At 43.0% G+C, this 19,351-nt stretch overlaps 2 protein-coding genes across 2 annotated transcripts in view; one reads left to right on the top strand and one right to left on the bottom strand.

Moving 5' to 3' along the window:
• Positions 1–11,743, bottom strand: part of OSBP2 (oxysterol binding protein 2) — a 1,786,946-nt gene extending 1,775,203 nt beyond the window's left edge. Inside the window, exon 1 of the mRNA XM_086943307.1 lies at positions 11,034–11,743. The gene's annotated coding sequence lies outside the window, so the exon portion shown is untranslated. The remainder of the gene's footprint in view (positions 1–11,033) is intronic.
• Positions 11,058–11,914, top strand: DUSP18 (dual specificity phosphatase 18). The gene has a single exon (XM_086943313.1). The coding sequence runs from the start codon at positions 11,112–11,114 to the stop codon at positions 11,685–11,687; it is 576 nt and encodes a 191-aa protein (XP_086799439.1). The 5' UTR covers positions 11,058–11,111; the 3' UTR covers positions 11,688–11,914.
• The last annotated feature ends 7,437 nt before the right edge of the window (positions 11,915–19,351 follow it).

Raw genomic sequence — 19,351 nt, 5'->3', positions numbered from 1 at the left:
AGTGCAAGATTGTTGCTGCCCGCCGCACGTACGGGTTTGCAATACGTGATCACGGTGTACTCGCGTTGACAAACTCTCGCTGTGCAAGGTGGCGAGCGCGATGACGTAATCTCGGTCGCCAAACTCCCGCGGGATCTCGCAGCAAGATCCAAAATGGCGCAGCGCTTGCAAAATATCGAGAAAAACAACTCTGCAAATGCTGAATGACGGTAAGTGAACGCCGCGCGCCGCAAAATTGTATCACCAAGAGAAAAAAAATCCGCTGCGTGCGAATTTGCAGATTTTCGGTAAATTCGCGAGCGTTTGCGGATTGCGAATTTACCGAAAATCCGCGAGCGAAACGGATTTTCCGCCCACCCTTAATTCAGAGGCATATATACACTGCATACTCAAACTGCACTGCAAACAGCGGAACACAGGCTGTATGCAATATAACCATACTGTGAGTTAATTAGTTTCCAAGAAGAATATCCACACAGCTTGGGTCCTGATGAAAGCTTGGCTGAAATAGCAATTCCAAAGCAGAAACATGTCGACCTTTTAACCCACCTAGGACATATTTGACTCAAATTGATGGTCAACAATGTCCGATTCACAAGTTTTTAATAATGGTGGCCTGACTCTTTACTAAATTTGTATTGGAGGACAGTCCATCATTTTTTTATTGCACTTTTCAAAACACTTTCACTTAACAATTTGTTGATACCTGCTCCGCTGTAGCACAGGCGTGGTAGCATACCGGGGAGACACTTGGACTCCTGGGTAAAAACCCTATGATGAAGCATGTCATAAACTATGTTGATGAGTGGGGTTTTTATTAATAAGTATTAAATGCTTCCTATTTAGGATGTTCTTCTTGTGTGTAGAGTAACATCATTTAAAATAGCGTATTGTGTTCTTTGTCCAGGAATTACCATCTGGGACATATTTAAAGCCTTCTATTGGATTTTGTTTTGTCACTCCATTGTTGTTTTTTAGTATATTGGCTGGGGGTTAGGAGTGCCGTCTATCCCTATCTCTCTTGTTGTTTTTTGTTGTTCAGGTAGAAAAACAGCAAACTGAAAATCCTGAAGCGCCACTTTCAGATCCTAGATGAACAGTCAAGACCGTTCTTTTCAAAGACCTACTGTAAAGGCTTATTTTTATATAGCGCGAACCAGATCCTGAGGGATATCGGAGCGCTTTATAAATGACAGGGAGATTACTACTCCAGTAGCGATATCAAGTAAGAATTCCAAACAGTTGTAGTCACAAAAAACGCATACAGGTGATACACAATGAGAAGAGAGGGAGAATACAGCTCCAGTAACTATATCAGATAAGGATACCAACCAGTTACAGTCACAATAATCACAGACCTGTGTTACACAGCGAGTAATGAAATAAACAGGTCAATAACAGGCTGCTACGGGGGCAAACCTTACATCCAAGAGGAGCAGAGAGCAGAAACACAGGATGGTGAAAAGGATGTAGAGTCAATCAACACCTGTTGTAGGATCAGTGGTTGCGCACAAATGCACATCGACCAAATGAAGGTAAGAATTTGTTCATTAGGAATCTTTTGGCTTCAAGTTTGAAAGCAGTTGTTGATATTCTGCCAAATCCAGTAGAAGAGAGTTCCAGATCTTTGGTGCAGCACCTGAGAAGGCTCGATGATAAGTTCTGTTTTTATTCATGATGCATGGTTTCAGGAGGAAGTTGTTAGCGCTTCTTGAAGCTCTCTCGCCACATGATGTCAAGATTTTGTGCTAGGTACCTGGGGCTGTTGTCGTGCAGGGCTTTGTGTGCTAGAACGATAATCTTTAACTGTATTCGGGCTTCGTAGAACAACCATTTAAGAGACTTTAGGACTAGGGAAATGTGCTCATTTCGTTTGGTACCAGCAACTAGTCTGGCCGTAACGTTCAGTGCTGACCTCAGTAAAGCCAGGGTGTACTTGGGAAGGCCACCGAGTGTAGCGCTGCCATTCTCTAGCCTCGGTAAAACCAGTGCTTGGACCGCTTGTTTGAAGTCCTTTTGTGGAAGGATGGGCTTGATATTTCTGAGTGTTCTCATCAAGTGATTAGCTCACTTACATAGGTCTGATATGATTTTTCATATTCAGGTGCGTGTCCAAGGTGATTGCGAGGGATTTGGCAGAGTCTATGATGAGAGGGGCACAATTGAAAGCAGTGAGGTGACTCAACCAAAGGTTTAGCTTGAAGGGGTGGTTCAGAGGAGAGATGAGAAGGAATTCAGTGTTGAGCAGGAGGTGGTTCTCTGTTAACCAGTTTTGAGTAGACGTTAAGGTAGATTTGAGTGAAAATATGTTATCCAGGGATGAGATTTTCAGGTAAAGTTGTGTGTCGTCAGCGTGCATATGGAAGGGAATGTTCACGTCATTTAGAGAATTAGCAAGAGGTTCCAAAAAGAGGTTGAAAAGGATAGAAGAGAGGGTGAACCCTTGGGGACACCCATGAGTGCTGGAGAGGGCTGGGAGAGGGAGTGGTTTGTCTTAACTCTTTGTGTTCTGTGGTGGATGAAGGAGGAGAACCATTGTAGCACCAGACCCGAGAATCGCATCCTGTTCTTCAGAGTGGAAAGGAGGTTGTCATGATTAACCGTGTCGAATGCGGAGGAAAGATCAAGGAGGGTAAGGAGGCAGGAGTCATTTTGATTGAGTATATTTAATATGTCATCCATAACGTGCGTGAGGGCCGATTCTGTGCTGTGCCCCTTCAGAAAGCCTGATTTGATTTGGTTAAGGAGTTGGAAATTCTCCATGTGAGCACAAAGTTGGGATTGTACACATTTTTCGAGTAGTTTAGCTACAGTGGGGATGTTTGATATGGGGCGGAAATTATTGAGGTCAGATTTCTCTGTGGTTGTTTTATTTAGATTGGGTGATGCCTGCGCTGCTTTTAGACAGTCTGGGACCGTGCCTTGGTATAGAGAAGCGTTTACTATCCTTGTCCAAGTGGGGATGAGAGCATTCTTGATCTCTTTGAAAATGGTTGGGGGCAATGGGTCATTGAAGTGGTTGGATGGATTGATGTTCTGAAGAATCCTGTTGGTGTCTTTTTCACTGAATGGGGTAAAGGTGCTCCATGAAGCCTTATTCTTGATGATCAGGCTTGTGAGATTGGGCTTTTCTATGACAAGAGGTGGTGCCGACCCATAAACTGGCAGTAAAGCCTTCTTGGAGGCAAGTTCACTGGAGATGAGTATTGATTTCTCGATGAAGAGAGCAGAAAATGAATCGCCAGACGGTGGGGTGACATTGGAGACAGAGTGATTTGAATCCCCAGTTGATTGTTGTTCAAAGAGTTTCATGGGGCGATTAGCAGCTTGATCAAGTTGTAGTCTGAAGTAATCTGCCTTCGCGCATTTGATTTGCTTGTTGTAAATACTCCTGACATCTCTAAGGAATTTTAAGTGTTACAGGCAGGGATTTGACTTCCAGGCTCGTTCAGCTGCCCTAAGGTTGCGTCATTCATGTTTAGATTGTCGTTGTAACAGGGTTTGGATTTTTTTGATGAGGTATTTTTTAGTTGAAGTTGTGCAATGGCATCGAAGATATTAGAGATGGCCGAGTAGTAAGCATCGGTGAGTAACTGATCCTCACCCAAGTCGGCTTGGGAGGAGAGGGCAGTTTTACAGTCAACAGCTAATTCAACTGGGTTTATTGATCTGAAATCCCTTTTCCAAATCTTAGATTTCGTTGGATGAGCCTTCCTCAACTTCACCTACATGTTGATATAGAAGAGAATGCAGTGGTGATCTAACCAATCGCAAGGGCTAATGGATTCCAGTGTGATGGACTACCCTTTCGAGATAATGAAGTCTAAAGTTTCACCTTTGTTGTGTGTTGGTTGGTCACAGTGCTGCTTAAGATCATCATCCTTCAAAAAGTCTTTAAAACAAATAACCGCTTGGTCATTTGGATTAGACCAGTGGAGATTGAAATCGCCAAGAAAGATTCGGGACATGGCTGAGTCGACATTACTCGAGATGATCTCCAATATCCTTATGGTCTGTCCACACTAGAAACTTGCACCCCACAGAACCTGTTGAAACGTTCTTATCGCCCAGTATACCCCAAAGGTTTCTCTTTCTATGGTCGAGTACTGCACCTCTGACCCACCCCCACAGTGACCTAGAAGCAAACGCTATGGTGACCTAATATCCCTCTTGCTCCTGCTTCAAATCCGCACCAAACGTCCTCTCACTAGCGTCCGTGAGTATTATGCAAGGCAACCGTGGGACAGAACTGTGAGTATGAAAGAGTAACTTTTAGATCCTCAAATTCTTTTGCCACTCTACCATCCCAGCATATTGGACACCTTTTTTTAGAAGACTCCTAATGGCTACATTGCTACTCGCATGATTGGCAACGAATCTGGAATAAACCACCACCATTCCAAGACATGTTTGTACCTCTTTTTTGTTGGAAGGCTGGGGCAGCTCAGATATTGTGCTGATGAGTTCATACTTGGGTTTAACACTCTCGTTAGAGATAACATGTCTCAAATGCGTTGTCCGAGTTCGCCCAAATATACACTTGTTAATCTTGAAAGTTGTCCTTTTGCATGAATATGCAAAACATTTCTTTGACCCTGTTGATATGATCATGCAGAATGCCACTGAAAATTAACACATTATCCTGAAAGAATTTCACCCCCACCATCCCCTTCAACAAACTGGTCATAAGCCTCTGAAACACAGACGCTGCAGAATAGAGCCTATACAGCCGAGTGGTGTAATAAAGGCAGTTACGTTTTTCGAATCTTCACTCAATTGAACCTGATGATAGGCAGACAGCAAGTCAAGTATGGTGAAATGCTTGGTGGTGTGTATCAGTGGCACCAGTTATTGTAGCTTCTGAGGCCTCTTAGGAAATTTGTCTTTGGGCTGATTTCTAGCATCTCAACAGGGAGGTGATATGAAGACAAATTTTTCCTGCCTATCATAATGGAGATAATGACCCTGATGTGCAGCATCCATCCTCGTCCCCAATGTGAGGTCATTGATCTCCAAGAAAAATATCCACACAGTGTAGTAGTAACAAGTTAGTTGCTCAGAAGAAACTGCAGGCACAGTCTGTGACAGATCTCCCAGATAACTGCCTTCCACTTTCTGCTTTAACAGTAAACATTCCACTTCAAACTCTCACAAGGGAAAGAGTTTATCTTGGAAACTGCAGTGACCAATGGAGTCACATAGCACAGTAAAAACATAATTTAAAAATATATTTACACATTAACCACCCATGCAGGTTAAAGGACAAAAACCATTTGTCGTTCAGCTCCTGAATTAAGGGTGTGCCAAAATACTGCATCATATTTTCATGGCACAGTAGCACATGAGGGAGTACTATTGTCATTTGGCCACTTTGCAGAACATCCATTGCAGAGCGGCAAATATAGAACCAGGATCATGACAATCAGAAGCAGGACAAGTGGGAAGCCTTCAAACATGCTGGAAACCAGGCTGTGTATGAAAGATGGAATTACTCTGAAGTTAGTCTGGAAGGTGCTAACAAATGCAAACCTAATCGTTCTGAAATGTTGAGAGAGGTTAGTGGTACCTGCGCTCTGTAAGATGGGACAAACTCCTTCTTGTCCACAGTGTTCTCTCGAACCAGATCTCTGACCTCTGTAATCCAGCCTGGAGTTGGTGATTGACCCTTCCCCTCTGTAGTGGCAGAATGTTTCTGGAGCCTGTCTATTTGATTGTCACATTTTTCAGTTCCTGTACTGATATCAAAAGGCATTTCCGGTGCCACTGTACTTGGAATGTCAAGGTCTGGAATATCTTGACCCCGAACAGGACCCCATAGGAAGCTTGACTACCCAAGGATCTTCTTGGCAGATTATTTAAAGCTGTCTCTACCCCATACAGGTTCTAGAGCCAGTTACGACCTAAACCTAATACCCTAGGTATTAAAGGCTGCTTTAAGTCACGGTTTTCCTATCCACAATCACATTTCCCTCAGGATGATAGGGCGAGGAATAGTGCACAGCCACACCCAAGGTACTCATGGTATCCCGGTAAGCCTTGGAGGCAAACGCTGGGCCCTGAACCAGATGGAATGAGGATCTTGCGTATGTCCGGATAAAGTCCTTTATACCAGTTCAAGTTTCAGCCGAATGCTGTGGCCATACCCAGAGGAATTGAGAACAGGAATCCACTGTCAACAGAATGTATTTATATGAGCCATCACTGTGTAATGGCCCACAGTGTTCCCAGATAAATGCAGGTCATAGGCTTGTTTGATATTAGTAGAGGTATCTGAGGTAGTCATTCTGTGGTAGAAACGTTTATTTGTTGCCAAATATCACATTTAGGGACATAGTCCTTAGTCTGTTTGTATAGACCTGGCCACCAATAGCGTTGTAGCTGCCACCCCTGCATGAGCTGATGCGAGACTCTCATGACCTGCCATGATTAATTCGGGCCTGCGGTCTGAATTTGGTATTACTCTATCTCCCACTTCAGGACGACAAACAAACTGAATGTTTTGCGCACTTAGTAGGTAGGAGTATTTTGCTGGAAATTATTTTGGTAAGGGGGTGCCACAGAGCGAAGCTGTGATGGCCGTCATGATGTCTTCATCTGTCCTCGTGCTGGAACGAGTCACTGTAGCTATGACAGCAGTTTGCATGGCTTCCTTTGAAGCTTTATCCACCAATGAATTTCCTGCAACATTTATTCCTACATGTTGGCACCAGATTTGCCACTTTTCACCAAGCAACTTGCGTATAATATTATCTTTTGAGTCTCTGAATCCATGATGGCTCCAATAATGTAAGTACGCATAAGACTAAACACAATAATATGATTCATACACTATAAGTGTGGGGAATTCCGGATCCATATTCTCTAGTGCCAGAATTAGAGATTTCAGTTCAGCCAGCCGTTTCGTGCAATCATCTAGTGACCGCATGAAAATTTTTATAGTTTTGAATTATCCATCTCTCATTTTACCCTTTACCACTGCACAAGTGGCGCAGGCTGGGCAAAACAATCAGTGTAGACTATAAAGTCATACAGGCATTATTTCACTTGGCAGAAGGTATCCTTGTTCATTTTGAAGGTAAGTTTGTCTTTGTAGTGTAAAGTCAACTACTCCAGAATTGGAACTTTCAAAGATACCCATTGCTTGTATCATTCCACGTTGTTGAGATGGGAGTCCCTGGTAAATAAAAAATACCATAGAAATATAGGCCTCATCTCATTTTGTAGCATATCATTCTCTTTTTGTAAAAGAGACCACATTAAATGAATTGCCAATCAGAACAGCCTCACCCCATAGAGCCTTCCAGAGAGAGCCTCAGAGTCTTAGATTTTGTACCGCACATTGTGCAAGGGGGTCTCCACTGAGCTCTGCTCAGTTTTCTTCAATTTATTTCTACGTTTTCACTTCAAATTCAACATGTCCGACAAGGAGAAGAAGTCTCCTTTCAAGGCTTGTGCCACCAGCTCAAAAAAGAGACTTTATGTGGAGGGCAAACATAAAGACTGTATTTATTGTTTGTACCCTGACCACAAAGCTACTGACTGGAAGATCTGTCGGACCTTCTCCACCAAGACCTTGCAGGACTGTGAGGGACATCTACTCACTTGGCTTCAAAAACTGAAGTCACAGAAAGATCCTGTCTCCAGTGACAGTGACGATGCTTCATCAGCTACTTCATCGAGAAGATCACAAAAACGGGGTTGGCCTTCACCTTCTACTTCCTCAGACCCCCCTTCAAAAGACTTCTAATAGGTCTGACAGGCGTAGTCCCATCAAATCTCCTCATTGAAGTGTAAAGGAGAGGGAAGGACTTGCTCCAGAAGTGGCTCCTGCAGAGAAAAGAGCCTATGTGCCTTCTGCTTCCCCTCCTCGTTCTGAGAAGGCTAAACTTTTTTAAATAATAGCTTCTGTCCCACCTGATGGACAAGCTGAGACAAGTTCACACATCGATACTGTCGACGATGGCTTCAAAAACTTTACAGACGTCTACTTTGGCTCCATCGACGGGCTTATCAACGAGTTTCCTCGTCTCCACATCCCAGAGAAAGTCTAAAATGTTGAGCCTCCTTGTTAGAGCAGCCAATGCATTGGCGATTCTCGGAAGGTATGATCGCCAGATGTAGTGTGATCTATCTACTTATCTAGACCCACTGCCGAATGAAGCTAAAGCTGAAGCCAAAAAGATCCTCCAGGGGGAGAGAACATCTTCGGAAATCATTGGATGCGCAATGGATATTGCCACTATAGCCTTCCGTTCCTTAGCAGGGACAGCAGTCCTTCAACGCCAAGGCTGGCTTAGTGCCACTTGGTTCTGGACAGAAGTTCAAAACAAGGTCCAGGACCTTCCATTTGATGGTGAGGAGCTCTTTGGGAAGCACATTGATGATGCACTGCAAGATATAAAGAAGGACACGGAAACTACAATATCCCTTGGGACTTTACAATACCGCAAGGTCCCTCTCCATGGAGCGAGGGGTAGAGACTTCTCCTCTTACAGAGGTGGATATCCGCAGAAGCGCTATTCCTCTTACGCACATCCTTCTCAATCATACCGGCCGTAATATTCTCAACGACAGGGCCAGTCGTCTTCTTTCTCTCGTCCATCATCGAGAGGATGGCAAGGGCGCCAGGGGAGGGATTCCACTAAGCGCCAGTAGCGGCTTCCTGGCTCTTCCTACTGTATCTTTGTACCCTGTAACACCAGTTGGGGCAGGATATCCCAATACTTCAACAACTGACAACTAATAACATCAGATCGATGGGTTCTCAATATAGTTTTGTCATTCAATGCGGCCAAGACCTGGAACGCTCTCCCGCTTCATCTCCGATCCAACCGCAACCATTCCCTATTCCGAAAGCAATTGAAAACATACCTCTTCAACCTTACCTACTAATTCCCAGGCAGTCACCCCACGAGGTCCTTCCCTTTACATTCTCCTAGCGCTTGGACGCCTCCGGGCAGCAATTCGCGCTCTACAAATGTACTTCCATTTCCATTTCCATTTCCACCAGGCACGTTTTGTACTGCAAATGTGCTTGTAGCACTGTTTAATTGTCTATAGTCTAAGTCTAATGGATACGAATGATCTGGTTTAATTACTGAAAACAAAGGATTGTTCATTAGGGAAATGAATGTTTCAATTACACCTTAATATTCAAGTTGTGTGAGGATTTCGCTAACCTATTGTTTAGCTTCATGTTCATGGTACATTGTGGTTTCACTTGATATAGGCAAGTCAAAACAAAATACTTTTCCTATGGAAGAAACATGGTCCTAGCTATACCTGCCTACTGGCAACCAACTGTGGTTAACAAAAAATTACCAGGAAAAGCAGCGCCTAACGAGGGGAAAGTGAGCCAAGCGGAGGACATATATATATATATATATATATATATCTGCAATATACTTTAACTTTGGTGATTTATAATATATATATATATAATATATAAAATCTTTTTTTGGGGGGGGGTTAACCTTTTCTCATTAGAAAATATAAGAATGTTTTTCAGCCACACAATAAGGTGTACTTTAGCTCGTTGTTTATTGCAGTTTGATAAAACATCTGTCAGACAACATCTATTTATCCAGTGTACTGTGTCTTTGAACTATGACTTCTGACAGTTGCTGCCTTTGTAATAAATTACAGCAAAATGCCCAGCCAAAGTTAAATATCGAAATTTTGGCTGATTGTATTTTGGCTTTCTGGAATTAAACAAGAACGAACTGCTCATGATTTTACCACAACATTAACATTTTTGTCAAAAGTTCGATTTTGCATTCCCAAAGTCTGGTTGCATTGAAGCAAGATCTGAGTAATGCTTAGTCTGGGGGACGTATAATCCATTAATCTATTTTCTCGTCACGTTATTTATCACTATTGGTACACACTACAGGGTTTATTCACAAAAGTAGTGAAGCTCCATTTGGATGTTTGTGTTTTGAATCTACAACTGCCTATAGTTTTACTGCTTTTTAAAATTCACCACCTCATCAAGGTATCCGCATGGAAAACAGCGTTTTTCTGAACTCATGTGATTTCCTTGCTGGAATGCATTTCCTCTGTATGATGTTCTCCCCGGCAGAGATCTCCTCAGAAGGGGAACTGGTTCCCTTTTCCTATGGAAAAACACCTTCCCCATACACTGACACCAAATTTGGGTGTGATCTATTCCCAACCTGGAAATGGATTTCTATCGGTCTTTGCCTGGAGGAAAAATACCACCCTTTCTCAACTAAATGGAACTTTAATGGTATTTTGTGAATGCCCTCAGTTTACTTGTTTTGGCCATTCCCAAACTGCCAAGGCTAACCATACCTTAGACTACCCTCAAATTTGCCCAATGTGTAGGAGTTACTGGTGTGGACATCACCGCACTAGAAATGGGCGTATACCTTCCAGGAATTCCAGGGGTTACTGAAGTTGGTTAGGTTGTAAACTCAAGTTTACTGCTGAATTTACCAGTGAGTAAGCCCCAAAGTAAAGCCCATTACAAGAAGTACCCCTGACTCACTAGTGTGTATTCTTCATGTTGGGGACCATTCACTAAACCAGGTGCGAGTTGGTTATCAAGCTTGGATTAAATGATGCAACTATCCAGGACTTGTCTGAAAAGCGGCTGATTAACATGTAGCAGACTTATGGCAATAAACAGCAGACAATATGGCAGTCACCATAGGGTAGGTGTCATGAGGCTTAGCAGTGCCTGAGCACTGGGCTCCAGTGGAACAGGACCAGAGGATACTACTGGAGAGGACTAAGATCTCCTGCAGTTGACAGACCAAAAGGAGGCAAGAAATGGTAACAGTGATTGGTCCTTTTTAGTACGGAGTAATAAAAAGACTGAATAGAGCAGTTGGAGCAGTAAAGCAAAGCAGGGAAGATAGCATTGACCATTGCTATTAAGTACAAGAGAGGAAGACCCCTAAGAACCTAAATCCAAAGCATTTTAATTTATTCCATTGTCATGTGTGTTAAGTTTCTATTTTAAACAACATTAAAGCCGAATGTGTTTTTTTAACTTTTCAGCTCTAAACATTTATTTGTATTTCTTGCAGTCAAACCACACAAAAAGGACCTGCCTTGGGCATCTGATGCGGAAGAAAGCTTTATAGATGGCTCATCATTCTTCACAAGGAAGTCCTCTGTCCTATGCCAACAGAACTCCTTCCCTCTCTGGCCTGTCCCAGGTGACAGGGAGCCTCTATATTAGCAACGGCAGTGCAGCTAAAAACAAGGGTCTTCTCTCTACCAATCGAATCACCTGCATCATTCGCGCCTCCCTGGGAAGGACGCGTTCTTCCTCCTACACCATGGAATATGTGCACGTTCCTGTAGCAGACTCTCCCGATGTCTCCCTGCTCAGTTACTTTGATGTAGTGGCTGATAAAATCCACAGTGTGGAAACCATGGGCGGGCGGACCCTGCTGCACTGTGTGGCAGGAGTCAGCAGGTCTGCGGCCTTGTGTCTAGCTTATCTAATGAAGTACAATGCCATGTCTCTGCTAGTTGCACACACCTGGCTAAAGTCTTGCCGCCCAATAGTAAGACCTAACAATGGCTTCTGGATTCAGCTTATTATTTATGAGTTTCAAATTTTTGGAAGAAACACAGTGGAAATGGTCAGTTCTGCCTTTGGAGATGTACCCGATATTTATGAGAGCGAAACAAGAGGAATGATTCCCCTGTGAATAAACTGTTATAGTTGGTTGGGAAATCTGTGTATGTCTATTACCTATCTGTTTGGCATGACTATGATGGAGAAGAGACCTGTGATACGTTTATGAGCCAACTTGACACTAGTGAGTCAAAATATCTACAAATGGGTTTCCAGTAAGCGAAGCAAGTAGATGCAGGCCATCCGGAAGACTTTAGTCAATTGTCGTATGACTGCTAAGGCAGTTCCCCTCCTGTGCTGGAGAGCCTTGAAATACATTATTTCATGACGAGCTCAGCTCGTCATAAGCACACGACCAGTGTACTACATGACGAGCTGAGCTCGTCATGAGCAGTGAAGGGGTTGAATCAGAACATCAATTCTGATCAAAGTTTGTTATTCCACCTGAGCTTTGCCATACCACTCTTTGTAACCTATGGACAAGGTGCCTTTATTTCACATTATAGCAGAGGTGGTGAGCATGTAATTTCTATTTGTATCCAAAATACAAATCTAAATTTCAAATGGCGAATGGAATCCTTTACTTTAGAGTGTCTGCTTGCTAATCTGAAATGCATTGTGGTCATCCTTTCTCTCCCAATAGTGCTATGCATTTGTAGACACGCACTGTCCTAGATTAAACCCTATAGGTAAATAAAAAACACCCACATTTATAAGCAAGAAAGATGTCCCATATCCCTGTATCATCAAACCCATTAGTGAGATAGTATTGCTCCTGACATGCTTCTTTGGGTAGAGAACTTCAGATAGAAGTATTTCCACTACATTGCAAAAGATGGCACATTGGCCTCACTATAATTCTGTCAGTTATCATTAAGCTTGACCACTTGGTGACTTTTTGCTGATAAATTTAAATAGGAAGCACTAAAAGCCCCCACAAAGTGTGACCTGCACACTTTTAAGGTACCTGCACAAAGTAATCCGTAATAATGTAAAAGCTTGTTAGGCCAGTCTGTGGAAGGTTTGGCATCTGCACTTCATGATCCAGTGGCCTGGTAGAACCTGCACAGCTCCCAATGGTTTAGAGAAGCAGGCTGCATGTTTCAGCTTCATCCCACTTTGAAGGACGAAGGACCTGATCAGTCACTGCAATTTTGACTAGTATCATTATCAGTTCCCCCCCCCCCTGCTGGTTGATGCAGTTGTTTAAAATGTAACAAAAGTATTTATTGTGTATGTAAATGTTACGATTCTTAAAGACTAAAATGCAAACTTCCCCTGAAAATATGTATTTAAAAGGATTCAAAAATGCACAAGAAATGAAATTTAAGCAAATGAATTATGAGAGCCGCAGAAAGACCTGTTGTATTTACTGACATTACTCAGCACTTCCACATTAGTCGCAGTTTCTGTAATGGCATCAAATCTGTTGGTGATGATTGTTTTAAAGAGTTATTATAAAGACTCTTCTCATTTATTGTTAATGAATTGTTGCTGATCTCTGAATAGGTACTACTCCTGGTTTTCACGTGTGATCACTTGTCTTAGCTATTCTCAGACGTTCTAATTAGCAAAGAATATGTCCTTATAAAAATCTTCTTCTAATATTAGAATATTGATTTGTTTAGGGATACTGTGTTGTTTGTGAACTCTTGGGAAATGTGTTATATGTATACTTTTTGGGGTTAGACTTCATGTTTAGATGATTTTCTGTAAGAAAGCAAGTATTCAAGAAGGCGAGAGAATGTGACCATGTGAAGCATTCGATTGGCCTTGGCACTACTGCAGGAAGTTACAGTAGCTGGCTCACTTGGGTACTTGAAGAGTGACCATATTTACATTCCACAAACATCAAACACGGGTTTGTAGTCCAATACTGGAATGACAAAATGCCATTCATGTCGCATCATGAATTTCAGATAGAACATCGACTCTTCAAGATACACAAATTGAGATACTTTTTTGTAGCAGTATTTTCTTATGCCATTTTCATATTAATTTAGACGTTGAATAAATATGTCGAACATGAATTATCATTTATCTTCTGCAATGCACCTCTAATTGCATAAGACTGGAACATGGGAAGAAAAAGACAAAAATGCTACCAAATGTTATACTGTTAAGTCCTTCCTCTAGTGAAATTAACCTTAAAAACTTTTCAGATCCAGGTATGTGTGGTAGAAAGAAGACACCAGTTCACCACAATGTCTGCATTGTTCTTGCACATATAGACCTGCATGTCCTCGCCAGTTTGGAAAACAAAAAGATCTCTAATAGGTCGGCTTGGATGGAGCTAAGACCCATATTCTTCACCATTATTCTGGGACTCTTTGTCTAGACTGGTGCGCTATATTTATAATGTTACTTTTGAGGTTGGTAATAAGTGTAAAGTGAGATGTTCTGATTTTAAAGGGTGAATATATTGTGTTAATCTAAAAATCAGGAAACTGGTTACCGTAATGAAAGAAGAAGGACTGAAATGGTCTAGAAGCAAAAGGGATCCTCCGAAGAAATGCATTGCCATAATGTATTTTTTAATTGATCTGTGGTTGAAAAGGCAGTGATGGGGATTCTGCTGTGGGAGAAAACAAGTTTTCCAAATTAAGTTTTACCTGCCCACCTGACTGTCAAAAGGGGATGGGGACTGTTGGACCCGGCCCTTTAGGCAGGTTCACCCAAAGACTTTTTGCATTTTCCTAGACCCCTAAATGCTGTGTGATACTTAGGTGGTTTTCCGTACAACTCTGAATGTTTTTAGGCATCACGTGTTTTCCTTTACTACTCCTCTGAATGTGTTTCACGCATCATGGGTAATGTGTTCTTGTTTATATCCCTAGGTGCTGTGTGATACTTAGGTGGTTGTTCTATTTAGTACAGGTGGTCCTAGTGAGGTCCTGGTTCCTGTTACCAGTGGTTACTGGTTCTTTGCTATAGTTGCTAATTTGTGCTACTATGATTTTTATTCTTTATTATTCTTTATTCTAGAAGTGCTATTTCTGATTCTGACAGTGGCCCACGTGGCCCTGTCTTGTGTACATAATCCCTTGTGAATATTGCCCGTGCCAGTTGGCACCATGTATATTGTGTGATACTATCTGATGTGTTTTTACAATACAAAATTTATTTTATAATAACCTTGTGTGGAGTTAATTTTGTGGTGTGCCTAGTATGTTGTTGCTGTTGTGTGCTGGCGCAAATGCTTTACACATTGCCTCCGGGATAGGCCTGTCTGCTCGTGCCAAGCTACCAAGGGGGTGAGCAGGGGTTATCTTGGCGTGTGTCTCCCTTGCCCTGACTAGAATGGTGGTTTCTGCCTGGCTTTGGCGTCAGCCTTAGCCTACCAGAAATAGCCAGTTCTAACATTGTTGGTCAGTGGTGTGGATTATGACTTGTGTTTGCGCAGTGCCACAGCGACAGCTGGCTACATTACAAAACTGTAGTTTATAGATAGTCACATGTTTGGGATTATTGTTTTTGATTTTTGTTTTTCCTCAAGAATGTCATTTTCAAATGTGTTCCTGCGCTTTATGTTTAGTGGAAGATGAGAGAAAGTGACAGGGCGGGACGCCAGTAGAGGGGGAGGTTTCCATAGATTAGGAATCCCTTGCTGGGTCCAGTGCCCAATCCCTGTTCCTGTCCCTGTGTGGGTAGATGGAAGAGAGTGATGTGTGGAGGAGAAATAGCTAGCTCGGGAGGGTGTTTATCCCCTGAGTGTGTGTGTGTGTGTGTGTGTCTGGATTCCACAGTATGGTAGGATCCAGTGGTGGCAGCTTAAATGTGTCCAATGCATGTGAAGTCCCATTCCCAGTTCCCAGAGTATGGTGCCTGGTGCTCAGTAAGAGGGGTACAGGTTGAGAGTCAGGGGCAGTGAGGAACTTTCTCACCAGTCTGGAGGGGGAGTGTGTGGATGAGTGGTGACTTGAACTGGAGGAGTTGGTGTGAGTTTTTTTTAAGGAGCTTGCACGTGAGGTGTACCTCTGGTGGTGTGCAGGAGGTCCTGCAGAGGCACTGGACAAGAAGGTGGATGTCTGGCGGTGTGCTAGATGTCTTGCAGAAGCATTAGGGAGTGATTCTAAAAGGAGTGGCTTGTGTATCTGATGATCCTGTGAGGGGGAAGAGGTTCATGTGTAACTCAGCTAGGTCCCAGTAGCATGGTAGGGGTGTAGGGGCTCACGCCCTGTCTCAGTGGAGGCAGAGTGAGTGTGGGACGGTGTGTCCCACGTTGGCCCGAAACCCTATCTCAGTGCCTGGAGGGTTCCCTAAGGGAGCGCCAGGTCAGGGGCCTAGGCTGTACTTACAGATCATTTGAGGGGGTTCTTCCTGTGTCTAGAGGACGGGGAGTGTCTGTAACCAGAACTCCGGCAGTCCTAGTGTTGGGCAGTACCGCTCCTAAGGGGAGGGTGCAGAAGTCCTGGCTCGCTGAGCATTTGACCGTCTAGAGTGCTTGACCATTTGTGGGGCCTCTGGAGGTTGTTCCCCCGAGGAGGGGGGAGGCCAGGTTCAGGTTCAGCCTGACCTGGAGGGAAGGGCATCTATACTCGGTGTCCTGACCGTATTAGCTTCTAGGGGTACCGCTCCAAGGTGGGAGGGTGCTGAGAAGTGGGTGTCCCAGTTAACACAAACAAAATTCATAGAACATCAAGAAAAATCAATTGACAATAATTTGCATACATTGTTTTTATTTTCAATGTAGCTACGGCTCTTAATCCAGCAGAGTTAATTGGAATAGCATATATAGAATTGTATACAGTGCCCTGGACAGGTGGGGAAAGAAAGTGCAGTGAGTGTAGGGAGGGTAAGTGACATAAGAAAAAACAGCGCCAAACGGCTACAATCAATCAAAGATTATTAGACTAATTAAAAATGTCAAATAATCAAAAGGTCAAAAATTTTATTACACCATAACATGCTTCATCAGTGTACTAAATATCATCATTGCTGAGATGATGCTGCGAAACACGAAAGACAGTCGACGTTTCGACCCCTATTGTAAAGGCAGGCAGAGATAAGTTCCTTGCGGTGGGGTCTTCTTCAGGACAAGGTGGGGGAAGGGGCACAACCTATTAAGTGAAAAGAGGAATTGGTCATTGGGGACTAATCAGAGGTAACCAAATTAAAATTCAAAAGATGCGCACATCAACGATAAATACAAGACATACCAAAGATGCTTGTTATCAAAGGTGGGGAGAGATGAGGAGCTCCTACAGGGCTTGGTGCGGCCTGGCAAGGAGTGCCCAGCTCTGGTCTAAAGAAGCACTTAAGACTGAGGATCGTCGTTCTACATAAGAACAGAGAATATGGCAAGAATGAAGTAAAGCCAGGAGGTCCTAAAAGTATAATCGACCAACATGATACAGTGTACATCACTTACATTTGGCAACACCCATGAATGGACAAGGATCAAGTCCGTGCATCAAGGACCGTCAGTTTAGATAGGGAAGTATCAGTTAAATAAATCTGAAAAGTGGAAGAATATTGCATAATACTAACATTCCACATATGAGAAAGCTTACATATATATATATCAGGCGAATGAGCACATGCATTATCACATATCAGCATGGGACGGGAGACCCATAAAATAGGGGAACTGGCAAATGATTGGATGGGGTCCAAATGAATTACAAAACATCTAACGAGCTAAACCATTAAGGAAACAAGGCGGGGGAAAAAAATATTGCCTAATAATGACATTCCACATATGAGAAAGCTTAAATATATATATATCAGGCGAATGAGCACATGCATTATCACATATCAGCATGGGACGGGAGACCCAAAAAATAGGGGAACTGGCAAATGATTGGATGGGGTCCAAATGAATTACAAAACATCTAACAAGCTAAACCATTAAGGAAACAAGGCGGGGGGGAAGAGGGGGTAACCAAAGGAGAGATCCATGGTTAGGGAGACTGATAAGTAGTTGCCTACAGCAAAACATAACCGACTGAATAAGCATATAATATTGATATAGGTACCTGAATTGGAACTACCGTGTTATGGTGGGGGGGGGGGGTTGGCACGGTAAACAACAGTTAATGGCGTTCCTGAAGGGAAATTGCAAAAGAAAGCTGTCAGTCTTAATACTGTTACGGATTGGAACGTGTTAGCCCATACCCACACAGCTGGACATACCCGTTTGCTAGTTGCAGTGTAATCACGGCCTAGTTCCGACTTGAATGCTAGTGACTCGGCGTCTCTTCAAAAATCCGGAGAGATTACCATCAGTTCCCTTACAAATGATCATGAACCGGTGTCTGTTAAAAAATAATAAACAGAGCGCGCCGTAAGGAAAGCATCCCAAATAGATCGTGGAATGAGCTGCCATATACGGGAGATAGAGACATTACCTGTTGAATAGGAATGAATCCCGGCAACTCCAGCCATACTAGCGCCAATTGGCCATGTTGGAAGGATCCCCGTTATAGAGAGGTGCAACTCTGGTCACGTGATGTTACACTTGAAATGGAAAAAGGACACATCGGGGGGTGTGTGGATACCCTGAAACGGGCGGCCAAATTTGAATGGGTACAAGGTCTTATACTCTTTGGAAGAACCTGATAGTAATACCACAAGAAAGTCCTGTATAATTTAGTTCGATATCGAAACTGCAATTAAAATGTCTGAAGTCTTATACAGCATGGATACATATATCGAGAACAAAACATAAAATATATCCAAAAATAATTAAATAAGCAAATCGACTAACATTCGATGAAATTAAATACATACTGGCATAGTTGTCACAAAAAACATCAAAAATTGATTTAAAACTAGTGAACACTTTGTTTGGCGTACCAGTCACATGACGTATAGACCAATTCAGTGCGAAACAGACTCAACGCTCAAAAGACATTGTTACATAAATATGGGCGTACCTATCACAGGACGGTAAAGCCCATTGTACCAAACATTGAGAGTGACATTGTAATTCATAATTCAGCAAAGGCTACAGAGATGGACCGGTCAGTTGGACGTTGGATTTACAGGGGGCCGACTCGGTTAGCGGAGCAAGGCTAGCTGGGAAAACGAACTATCATATTCATTGAGTCCACCATTGATCGAATTATAGCGGAACATCCACTTGAGTTCCCTCACATTTAGGATCTCAGCAATGTTACCGCCTCGAGGGCCCAATGTCACCTGTTCCAAGATTAACCATTTCAGACTTTCGGGTGAATGGGCTGCAGATTTAAAATGTTGCACAAGGGGTGCACCCTGGGTCTCACAGCGAATCCTGCTCATATGTTGAAGAATACGGGCTTTGGCTTTTTGCTGAGTCTGTCCGATATAGATCAAGTCACACGGACATAGAATAGCATATATGATGTTGATGGAATTACAATTGGTGTGGGATGACAAGGATATTTTGATGTGGCGATACTCAAATTCTTTAATCTGCATAGTGCTGTCACAGGCTTTGCAGTGTCCACAGCGGAAATGACCTACAATGGGAGGTAGATTCCACATAGAGGATAAGGTGGGGTCCCGGGGACTAGGTAAGAAGGAGCGGACCACAGAGTCGCGTACACTTTTGCCCTTTTTGAACGCATGTATGGGAGGTTCAATCTGATGTATGTCTTCAGCCACCAATGGCCAGTGGTGGTTGATGGTACGTTTGATTATGTTACTCTTGGTGGAAAAGGTTGTAACGCATACAATGCGGTCATCAAGATTGTCGGTTTTGGGTACAAGCAGATCCTCCCTGGGGTTGAACCAGGCACGTTTTCTTGCCTG

Source organism: Lissotriton vulgaris, chromosome 11 (assembly GCF_964263255.1).
Source record: "Lissotriton vulgaris chromosome 11, aLisVul1.2, whole genome shotgun sequence".
In the NCBI taxonomy this organism is placed as follows: domain Eukaryota; kingdom Metazoa; phylum Chordata; class Amphibia; order Caudata; family Salamandridae; genus Lissotriton; species Lissotriton vulgaris.
This window is presented reverse-complemented; position numbering and strand designations above follow the sequence as displayed.